This window comes from Rhinatrema bivittatum, chromosome 4 (assembly GCF_901001135.1).
Source record: "Rhinatrema bivittatum chromosome 4, aRhiBiv1.1, whole genome shotgun sequence".
In the NCBI taxonomy this organism is placed as follows: domain Eukaryota; kingdom Metazoa; phylum Chordata; class Amphibia; order Gymnophiona; family Rhinatrematidae; genus Rhinatrema; species Rhinatrema bivittatum.
In genome coordinates this window covers 163,497,411-163,509,424 of record NC_042618.1, presented here as the reverse complement: position 1 = coordinate 163,509,424, position 12,014 = coordinate 163,497,411, and the positions used below count along the sequence as shown (strand labels likewise).

The following is a 12,014-nucleotide window of genomic DNA, read 5'->3' as shown; positions in this document are numbered from 1 at the left end:
GAGCCATCAAACCTAACAAGAAGATTGTGCTTTGGATGTCCATTTTCATGTAAAATCTATTATAAATGCTAAATTTTAATTGTGTGTGAGAAGTGTGTGATGGCGGTAGGGAGTGCAAGGCTGTAAGGTTTTCCTAGGGTACCTAAAACTCATGGTGTTATGTGTTGTATAATGGGCGAGAGCTCCATTTTTCACTTGGCTATAGGCACAACATTACCTGTTTACAGCTCTGACTAGTATCGAGAAAACCAGCCACAAGGAAATCACATGTTTGCAAATGGAAGACATTTATCAATTGGTGCCACACTCACAAAGAGAATCCTTTTACTTGTTCCATTCCAGGTCTCTCTCGTTACCTTCTATATCTATTGAATGCAGGTTTAAAGTCAAATTCGGTAAGAGTGCATTTAAGTTCTATATAGGCATACCATCAACATACAAAAGGGTTACTGATTTCACATGATCCATTAATAGCACCATTTATGAAACCTCCAATAAAATCATCAACACAGCAATGGGATTTAAATATAGTTCTAGGTCAATTACTGAAAGCTCCTTTTGAACCCATAGCCATAACCCCAATGAAATTTGTCACATGGAAGGTTTCATTTCAAATTGCAGTGACTTCAGCAAGAAGAGTACATAAGTTATAAGCTTTAGTTGATTACTCACCATATGTGCAAATATTTGAAAACAGATTGATTCTCAGAACACATCCAAAGTTTTTACGTAAGGTGGTATCGTCATTCCACCTCAACCAATCAATAAGACCGTCGACCTTTTCTCCAGAACCTCATTTAACACTCGAAGAACAAAATGTACAATAGAAGAGCACTCCTATTCTACCTGGAGAGAACAAAACCATACAGAAAGTCATCCGTTATATGATATCAATAGAATAGGATTTTTCAGTAAAGAAACAAAAACACTATCCAGATGGGTGAACAGTTATTCTGATAAAAAAATCCATTGTCGCATTCAGAAAACCCAACCCATGGACTTCAGAGAGGCTCAGGAAAGCTTTTCGGCCCAATAACATAACAGACTTCCTTCCTAGATAAGAACACTGCTTCTGGGCCATCGATGCTGCATTGCTTGACTTGATTCTTACAAACCTCTGCATAACAACTCTTGTGTAATAATATAACTCTTGACAAGGCAAAGTGTTTTGAACACTGCCCTCATCTCCATTGATTTTTTTTTCTATTTTTATTTTATTTAAACATTCTCATATTCCGCAATTTCCATTCAGAGTTCAAGGCAGATGACAAGATAACATTCATAAGATAAAACTCAGTAAACACACAATTTATGAATGTGTTGAATTCTGACAAAGATCCAAAAAGGAAATACTCAGTCGATTATTGTTTAACCACAAGTACCACTCACCAGGTTTTTATCAAATGCTGGAAAACAATTTTTGAATATTGAGATTAAATTATTTTGCCGCATCATCAAGCCTGACAGTGTGCCTACCTCACTTTCAAACGGAGGCCGCCCGGTCTTCTAATCATCTGCGGTCACAGTCTTTTTTTTTATCATTCTTTTTTTTACTTAAAAAATTATTTTGAATATATGGTCACGGTAGTTGCTGTGTGTGAAACTTGCTTCAACATACACACGCAGTTCACTCTCAGCTCACATTTAAAGAGGCACAAAATGCTTTAACTTCAGCCCGGCTCAGTGCGTTCGAAGTGTCGATGATCAATGTGTCTTGCAATTCACACTAATTCTCGCAGCTAGCTGCGTTCTTCATTGACACCCGAGCCGAGTAATCCACCGCTATAGAGATACAAGCACATAAGCATGAGCACAGCCACATGCAGGCATGCACACATAGATACATAGAGAGACACAAATATATATGTAATATATATACAGAAAAAGAGAAATAGTGTGAGAGGATAGTAAATCAAATGGAGAAAAACAGATACAGGAAACTAACAGAAAAGGGATTTCATGTGCCAGCACGCAAGAGACACAGATGGAATAAGCGGCTAAGGCACAGGAGGAGGAGTAAGAGAAGCCGAGGCACAGCTGGGCAGGGGGGGTTAAGAGGAGCTGAGGCACAGCAGGTCAAGAGTATCAGAAGTACAGAGAGGAAAAGGGATGATAAGAGGAAGCCAGGCAGGGGCACAGCCAGGGAGGGATGATGAGGAGCTGAGGGATAGCTGGAGGGGGTAAGAAGAGCAGAGGCTAGGGAAGGGAATCAGAGGTGCTGAAACAAAGCTGGTGGGTAAGAGTATTAAAAGGTACAGCCAGAGAGGAGAGAATAAAGAGAAGCTGAGGCAAATCCAGGATGGGAGATGGCAAGGAGCACAGTAGGGGAGGTGTCCAGGTTGCACACACAATAAAAGGTGGCACCAGGTCACAGGAGGTGGGGGCTCTCCATAGCTTGGCCTGAAGCACACAAGCTCCTGAGTAGAAGCTATTAAACCTCTCTGGTCACAGGGCGGCAACAAATAGATTGTGTGAAATGGGGACACAGCCATGAGGCAGATAATCTTATTCCGAAAGGATGATAGGAGAGAGGACTTCCTATCCAGGGCCTGAGGTATTAGCGTGTAGAGACCAGAAAATCCTCAGTGTCCTTAACCAAAGCAAGGCTTTAACGTCAGCAAGACTCACCAGATGGATAAAAAGTGTAATTGAAGCAAATTACTTAAACACCAGGCACTTTTCCTGTAAGTAAATACAATTACTCAACCTCTTCATGCCAAATGCATGTCCTCCAGCCATCACCATGGAAACACAGTATTATGCCCCTACTGACACTCCTAGGACCTTTTTTTGTTTTTGTTACAAACATTTATCAATGTTAAAGTCTGTGCAGAGCAGAGAACTGTGCAGCAGGAGCACGTGTTTAGTGCTTAAAACAGAGCCCTGCCAGGGCATACTCATGATACAGCAGATCCTAATTTACATACTGGTAAGGTTAATTGACAACACACAACAGCATACAACAAGCTAGGGTAGAAATCCAAACTGTCAACATGGAGCCCTCATAGGTGAGGCTGAAAGATATTGCCCATCTGGGAGCAGCCTGATGACTAACCGAGAGCACAAGCAGCAGAGGCGGTTCTATAACGAGGCAGGGTGAGACGGCCAGTTCAGGCGGCAAAATTTTGGAGCAGCAAAAAATGCCCTCCAAAACGTTCAGTGGCCTGAACTCCTGATAAATATTTAATTAAACATCGGTGGGGGGGGGGGAAACCATCCCGCCGGCAAATGAAATAGAAGATCCCGCACGCTGTCGGCAGCAGGAGGAAAAGAAAAGGCTTCATGACCGCTGTAAGTAAGAACATAACAACATGCCATACTGTGTCAGACCAAGGGTCCATCAAGCCCAGTATCCTGTTTCCAACAGTGGCCAATCCAGGCCATAAGAACCTGGCAAGTACCCAAACACTAAGAAGATCCCATGCTACTGATGCAATTAATAGCAGTGGCTATTCCCTAAGTAAACTTGATTAATAGCAGTTAATGGACTTCTCCTCCAAGAACTCATCCAAACCTTTTTTAATCCCAGCTACACTAACTGCACTAACCACATCCTCTGGCAACAAATTCCAGAGCTTTATTGTGCGTTGAGTGAAAAAGTCTGACCGTGACCTGGGCAAGCTTCAAAGCTTGAGCGGCAAAGCAGGAGTCAGGAGGACGCTACTGAAATGAGAACTGAAGGAGTAGGTACCTCCCCCTAGCTGCCTCAAGAGAAGGCAGTTTAGTTTGCCAGTGCAGTGTCGGTATTGTCACAGCCCCTGGCAGAACCTAATGCGCAAAGACTCTGCTGCTGCCGCCATGCCACTGCCACTTGGCCTCCAGCTCTGGTCCAGGCCAGGAGAACAACTGTGCCACAAGCTTGGGGTAGCAGCCTAGTGGTCAGAGCAACTGGCTGAGAACCAGGGAATCCATGGTTCAACTACAGCTTTTCCCCACGGACGCTCTTGTGAACTTGGGCAAGTCACTTCACCCTCCAATGGCTGCGGTATAAACTTAGATTTGTAAACCCTCTTGGGCAGAAAAAAAAAAAACCCACTTCCATCCACAGCAGTTCCGTGCCTGGCCAAAACTGTCCCTGCTCGATTGTCTCCAGGATATTGAAAAGGAGAAATGCCCAGTTGGAGACTTGGAAAGGATGGGACTGAATTAGAAGGGGAAGGAGCACAGGAGTATTTTCCTTTCACCGGGTTACGAGAAAAACACTACCTTATGATGGGGATACTAGACCTAGTGCTTACTAACAGGGACAGTATTTCTGATATTGTAGTGGCTGATCATTGGGAACCAGTGACCACCGAATGGTGTGCTTCAGTATTAGGACGCAAGAGATGAAGGCTCATTCTAAGGCGAGGGTCCTAGACTTCTGGGAAAACTAATTTTCTCAAAATGGGGAACTGCCTCAAGGAGTCGTTAGCTAGTTTAGAAAATCTAGGGGGAAGTAGAAGGGCAGTGGGCAAAATTAAAAGGAGATACCATAAGGGCAACTAATCTTTTTGTTAAGAATGTAAATAAAGGGTTAGGGGAAAAAGAGACCATTATGGTTTTCTAAAGAAGTAGATGTGAATGTAAGGGAGAAAAGGTTAGCATTCATAAACTATAAGGGATTGCAGAAAGAGGAAGACAGGCGAACATAGCTGGAAAAATGAAGAGAAGCTGGGAGCGTAGTCAGGAATGCAAAAACTGAAATAGAAGAAAAAAATAACAAATATGATAAAACAGGGGGACAAGACTTTTTTTTCAATTTTTTTTAGATATGTTAGTGATTGAAGGAAGTGCAAATGTGGTATTGTAAGATTCAAAGGTGAAGGGAAGGAGTATGTAAAGGCTGATGAGAAAAAAGCAAAATTGCTTAACAGATATTTCTGTTCAGTGTTCACTATGGAAAGGCCTGGAGCAGGACCACATAAAACAAACACAAATAAGATTGTAAGTGAGGTAAACCTCAATCGATTTTCGAACAATGTGTTAGTGAGGAGCTAAGTAAAAAGTAGATAAGGCAATGGGGCTGGATGGAAGTTAGAGATGTCCTGGCAGCTCAGCTGGCTGACTTTTCAATGCTACTTTAGAGCCTAGAATAGTTCCGGAGGACTGGAAAAGGACAGATATGGTTCCTATTCATAAAAGTGGAAGTAAGGAAGAGGCTGGGAACTACAGACCAGTTAGTCTGACCTCTGTGGTGAGCAAATTAATGGAATCACTGCTAAAATTGCAATTAATTGCAAGATCTGAGGCAACATGCTTTTACCAGAGATAAATCTTGACAGATGAATCTGATCAATTTCTTTGATTGGGTAACCATAGTGTTGGATCAAGGGATTGCGCTGGACATGGGGCAGATTTTCAAAGGGTTACGCGCGTAACCCCGAAAACCTGTGCCTGCATGCGCCCCGGGACGTGCATATTTCCCGGGGCGGGGCCGTGCCGGTGGATGGTGCATCGGCAGCTGGCCGGCAGGCATAACTAATGAAATAAAGGTAGGGGGAGGATTTAGATAGGGCTGGGGGGGGGGGGGGGGTTAGATAGGGGAAGGAAGGGGAAGGTGGGGGGAGCGGAAGGAAAGTTCCCTCCGAGGCCGCTCCGATTTAGCAGCGGCCTCGGAGGGAACGGGGAAAGCCATCGGGGCTCCCCTAGGGCTCGGCGCGCGCAAGGTGCACCCCTTTGCGCGTGCCGACCCCAGATTTTATGACATGCTTGCGGCTGCACGCTCATGTTATAAAATCGGGTGTACATTTGTTTGCGCCGAGTAGCGCGCACAAATGTACCCTGTGCGCACAGGGTATAAAATCTTCCCCATAGTGTACTTGGATTTCAGCAAGACCTTTGACATGCTTTTGCCCAGAAGACTTGAAAATAAATTGCATGAGCTTGGTATGGATCCTAGAGTGACCTCCTGGGTTAGAAGAAACTGGCTAGTGGGAGATGACAAAGGATAGTGAACATAAGAATATAAGAAGATGCCATACTGGGTCAGACCAAGGGTCCATCAAGCCCAGCATCCTGTTTCCAGCAGTGTCCAGGTTACAAGAACCCAAACATTAAGTAGATCCTATGCTACTAATGCCAGTAATAGCAGTGGCTATTCCCTAAATCAACTTGATTAATACCGGTAGCAGTTAATGGACTTCTCCAAGAACTTCTCCAAACCTTTTTTTAAACCCAGCTACACTAACTGCACTAACCACATCCTCTGGCAACAAATTCCGATGCTTAATTGTGCACTGAGTGGAAAAAGATTTTTCTCTGATTTGTTTTAAATGTGCTACTTGTTAACTTCATGGAGTGCCCTCTAGTCCTTCTATTATCTGAAAAAGTAAATAACCAATTCACATTTACCCATTATAGACCTCTCATGAATTTATAGACCTCTATCATATCCTCCTTCAGCCGTCTCTTCTCCAAGCTGAACAGCTCTTAACCTCTTTAGCCCTTCCTCATGGGGAGCCATCCCATCCCCTTTATCAGTTTGGTTGCCCTTCTCTGTAAGTTCTCCATTGCAAATATATCTTTTTTTGAGATGCAGCGACCAGAATTGTACACAGTATTCAAGGTGCGGTCTCACCATAGAGCAATACAGAGGCAAATTACAGTGGTAAATGGAGCTTTCTCTGAGGAGGGAGATGTTACTAGCAGTGTGCCTCAGGAATCAGTCCTGGGACCAGTTCTTTTCAACATTTTTGTGAGCGATATAATGGAAAGATTGTCGAGAAAGGTTTGTCTTTTTGCCGATGATACCAAAATCTGTAATAGCCAGAAAGGAGCAAAAAACATGAGGTGGGATTTAGCAAAACTCGAGGAATGGTGTAAGGTCTGGAGGCTAAAATGCTAAAGGTCTGATGCTAAAAAATGCAGAATAATTCATTTTGGATGCAAAAACCCAAGGGAATGGTACAGTATTGGAAGTGAAATTCTTCTAAGCACAAAAAGAGCGAGATCTGGGAGTGAATGTATTTGATGATCTTAAGATGGCCAAAGAGGTGGATAAAATGATGGTAACAGCCAGAACGATGCTTGGGCTGCATAGGGAAAGGAATGGTCGGCAGAAAAAGAGAGGCGATATTGCCCCCATATAGGTCCCTGGTGAGACCTCACTTGGAATCCTGTGTACAATTCTGGAGACCGCATCTTCAAAAAGATATAATCAGGATGGAGTCGGTCCAGAGGGTGGCTACTAAAATGGTCAGAGGTCTTCATTCTAAAGCAAATGAGGATAGACTGAAAGATCTAAACATGTACACCCTAAAGGAAAGGCAAGATAGGGGAGATATGAGAGAGACATTCAAATATATCAGAGGTTTACAAACACAAAAGGTGAGCCTTTTTTTCAACGGAAAGGAGGTTCTAGAACAAGGGGGAAGAGGGTGAAAGGGGGTGGAATCAGGAGTAATCTTAGAAAATATTTCTTTACAGAGAGGGTGGTGGATGTGTGGAACAGCTTCCCAGTGGAAACGATGGAGACAAAAACAGTCTCTGAATTTAAGAAAGCATGGGATAAATACGGGAGATCTCTAAAGAAGTGATGAGAATTAATTAGACAGATGGGCAGGCTGGATGGGCCACAAGGTCCTTTTCTTCCATCACGTTTTTATGATGTACTAACATTACATTTGTCATTACAGGTCATTTATGAACCAGTCAGAAAAATGTCAGGACCAAGTACTTCCCAATGTAGTCAGAAAAATATAAAGAAGATCTACAGCAATGGAGTCTCTTCAATTTGCATTTTCATATCATTCTTATAGTTGATTGTAATAATGCATTTTTATTAGTGCGAGTCACCTAAAGGCACTCAAAAATTAACTATCTTCCTCTTTCAGATTTGTAAAGCCTGGGTGAAGACACTAACAGGCGCCAATATCCCACGGTCCAAGACATTTCTTGACAGCAGGGCTCGAAATGGTAGTGCAGGTCCTGGAAGGACTCAATTGACTGAGATATACTTACCAGAAATATATCTTGAAGAAAAGAAGAAGTTAAAATTTATGCTTAAAGATTAAAAAAAAAAATTACAATCATCTTTGATGAATCTCGCTATAATGATGCAAAATCAGTTCTGAATGTACCATTAGAACCTAATTGCAGTGGGCAAGTTAACTCCTTTTTGTAAGATATATTATTATTTTTAGATGTTGTTAATCAGTCAACCATATCCCAAATCGTAGTGAAAGTGGCAAATGAGTACCAGATTGATTATGACAACTGATACTGATAATGCTAGTTACATGAAAAAAAAAAAACAAAAAAGCATTTAATTCTGTTTTCTACATTGTTTCCAAATTCTGTGCATATCACTTGTTTGGCATCTGTTGTTAACTTAATTAGCGAACCATTCAGAAAACCTTTTCATTTGGTTGATGCATTTGTAAGGCAAAAACGTTTTATAACTCTGTTAGTAGGAGAGCAAAGTACCTTCATTTCACGAACAAAACCATTACTAGAGAAATCTCCAAATACCAAAGCATCCGTGGGTTGTTGTTTTTTTATTTATTAAAGAATACAGATGACTTTTCTAGCAAAAAAAAATGTGGAAAAATTCTCCGTTTAAATCTGGCTTTGGAGAGAAGGAAGCCTTGCATAGTTAACAACATTTGATCTTCTGGAAGAACTGCAGATATATATTTCAGTTTATGTATAGAACTCCCTTCAGAAACCACTTCTGGGTTCTTTGAATTTAAGGAGGCTGAAAACTTATATCCTGTTGAAAGATTTGCCTGCCTAGATCTTTTTAAAGAGGCATTGTATGAAGCTTCTGAAAAGCACGACAAATAGTTGTCATTTGGATAACCAGGTCTGAAGTTATATACCCTAAATTGTACCCTGCCCAGACCTTTATAGGGTGATAAATACTTTTTAAATAAAAATAAATGTACTCTGGATCCCATATGCTATTCTAATTGTAAATTTCATAACTCACTGTAAGTTATTTTCGTTACAACTTGTTTGATCTAAATTGGCTGTAATCCACCTTGAGGCTACTCTTGGTAAAAGGCGAAATATCACATGTCTATAAATCATAAATAAGCTTTCTGACAGTCTGTATGTTAGTTGAGCCTTTTCAGCTTTATATCCAGCCAAAACACCATGAGCACTTTCAAGCAATACCTGTTTTTTTTTCCTGAATATGAAGTAAAATTGTACAGGGAAATGATTATGCCTGAAGCTATTAAGAATCGAGACCTCCAAGTGTTTTGGCTCTCAGTCAAAGACAGAATTCCAAATATCACCAAACTGGCTTTCAAGTGTATAAACACCGTCTCCCACTCTGCAGATGCAGAAAAGATTTTCACTATACAAATTGATACTTTCTGCCAGAAGTAAATAACCAAGTGAAAGAAAGAAGCTCTGTTTTCTTTCAATTTTGTTATTATTATTAGGATTAAACACCATTGAACAATCAATGTATATGCAACAAAACAACCTTAACATTTAGTGCAATTTCAAGTATGGCATTATCGTAACAGATAAAGCAATCTCTACATATAAATGCCTCTTGTATGGGAAGCTAGATATACACAAGAAGAGGATTTAAACAATAATTACATTCATTTTTTATTTTTATATTTATTAACCTAACACATTCATCCTTCACACATACACACACATATAAAATCAAACTCCATCAATAAACATGAAATACACAATGTATATAATAATGTAAATATACAGTACCAATTCACATACAATTTTTTCAAATATTTAATAGTTTATATAAAGTGCTAATGCTCAAAAGTATTTAAATATTGAAAACAAACTGAATGTAAGTCCAAGATATCCACTGTGGTACTGTATATTTACATTATATACATTGTGTATTTCATGTTTATTGATGAATTTTGATTTTATGTGTGTGTGTGTATGTGTGAAGGATGAGTGTGTTAGATAGATTTTAATGTTAGATAGGTTAATAAATATAAAAATAAAAAATGAAAGTAATTATTGTTTAAATCCTCTTCTTGTGTGTATCTAGTGTTACTCTGGTGAAGAGGTTGGTTGTTGTTTGACCCTTGTGTGATTATAACATCTTGTATGGGAAGGGCATTTCCAAGTATATTTGCATCCACATGTTGTAAAAAAAAAAAAAGGGGGGGGGGCCCCCACAGAACCTCAACAGATTGGAGCTTGTTCTTAATAAAGGGAGATGTTCCATCTCATATTTCCCCATACTTTTTAATACCAGCCTGTAATCCTAGGAGGGTTTATACATTTCCACCTAGCAGTTATCACCAGCTTAAGTGCACATATTAAACAAAAATAGCTAGGTGTCTTCAGTTCAAAGTAGGAACAATCAGGGTCATTACTGCAACCCAGTAAAAGGAGGTAATAATCCAGGGGGAAGGAAGATTTGGTGATTCCATTGACAATTGCAAGGACTTCTCGCCACAATGGTTGTATTTTCATGGTGTCCAATCAAACATGTTTAAAAGTTTCTTTCAACAAGCAAACAATCTCTATGGCAAGAGTCAGGACTGTCTGGCCAAACGTTACTTATCAAAGTTGGGGTTAGATAACCTGGAATAGAATTTTGCATTGAGTATCTAAATGGTTAGTACAAATAGAAATATGCTTAGAGTTCTCAAAAGACGAAAATAAGAGGATTTATATAGTCCTACAAAATGTACCGTATCAAAGGAAAAACTGGTTTTATTCTAAGAATGGAGTCCCCTGGCAGAAAGGTTCCCTCTTTTAATGAAGTCTAAGATCCTGTGCAACCCCAGATTTTTTAGCCATGAGAACCGAATGGGTTCTCAATATCCAGGGGTAAACCAGGGATTCTCACAAATTGGAGATAATGGCAAAAGCACAATGTTGAAATAAAAAATTCTAAGCACTATCTCAATCACTGAACTTCTGTCTAATCAAAGGATGAGCTGTTAAATCTACTTGCAGCAGACATCAAGTGATAGAGATACAACTTGATTATCTCAATCTCTATCCACATATACCAAAATATTGCAGTACACAATCACTCAGCCAACAGTATTTATCGATATTTGATGAGACCAACTCACCTTCCTCCCTAGCCACGGTCAACAACATATAAGAAATTTGAGGATGTTTCCCATTCCAAAGAAAGGCAGAAACCACTCTAACTCCTTAAAGAAACTATATGGTATCTCGCATGGTAGCATAGAGAAAAGAAACAAGATTCTAGATGTGGTATTCATTTTTACTACGTTAATTCTGGTTAGTAAGGACGGGGAAACATAACACCATTTATGCAAATCTTGCATAAACTGGTTTGAAAGGTGAGGCTAATGAAGCTTATATAAATCCTTTACATTTGTCAGGATAGTAACCTCCAAATATGTTAAATGGAAAATGGGGACTTAACAACATCTTCCAAATACAATGAAAAAGGCAATAGGAAATTTAATGTATTTATTTTATTTATTGACATTCAATATTCTGCTTTTTACTGTGAAAGGCCTCAAAGCAGATTACAATAAGTTTAAAGTAGGTTACAATAGTATTAGATCAACAAACAATATTGGTCGAGGATCTGAGGTCCATATTCAAAAGCATTTAGCCAGCTAACTCAGAAGTAAGCCAGCTAAATTAATATTTGGGCACTTCTCCATCTAAATTCTAGCTGGCTAATAAGATAACTGGATAGAATTTAGCTGGCTAAGTTAGGGGCGTAACTGGGAGGAGTTGAGTTAGCCAGTTAAGTTAGCCAGCTAACTCAGATATTCAGAGTTAGCTGGATGACTTAACCAACCAACAGGCCGATGCAGTAAAGTGTGCTCAGGCCAAACGCACTGTTAGCCCCATTTTTACCCCTTATACAGTAAGGGGTAATAGCACGTGGAAAATGCGCGTCCAACCCCCCCCAAACTAATAGCGCCCGCAACATGCAAATGCATGTTGATGGGCCTATTAGTCATTCCCTCGCGATACAGAAAGTAAAATGTGCAGCGAATTTTACTTTCAGAAATTAACACCTGCCAAAGTTAGCCAGATAAGTCAATCCGGCTAACTTTGCTAGCCAGACTGTGTCTGAATATGGACCTCTATAT

General features: G+C 40.2%; 1 protein-coding gene, 1 long non-coding RNA gene and 1 pseudogene across 3 annotated transcripts in view; 1 reads left to right on the top strand and 2 right to left on the bottom strand.

The window, feature by feature from the left end:
* The window catches only part of GCGR (glucagon receptor), a 202,511-nt gene extending 193,706 nt beyond the window's left edge, over positions 1–8,805 (top strand). The window contains exon 15 of the mRNA XM_029599090.1: positions 7,815–8,805. Coding sequence (XP_029454950.1) covers positions 7,815–7,822 — 8 coding nt within the window. The 3' untranslated portion in view covers positions 7,823–8,805. The remainder of the gene's footprint in view (positions 1–7,814) is intronic.
* Positions 1–12,014, bottom strand: part of LOC115090243 — a 56,388-nt gene that overhangs the window by 23,184 nt on the left and 21,190 nt on the right. For both annotated transcript variants that reach the window (XR_003856350.1, XR_003856351.1), the window contains one exon: positions 673–846. This is a non-coding gene — a long non-coding RNA (uncharacterized LOC115090243). The remainder of the gene's footprint in view (positions 1–672; positions 847–12,014) is intronic.
* LOC115091388 lies at positions 1,639–1,791 on the bottom strand (annotated as a pseudogene).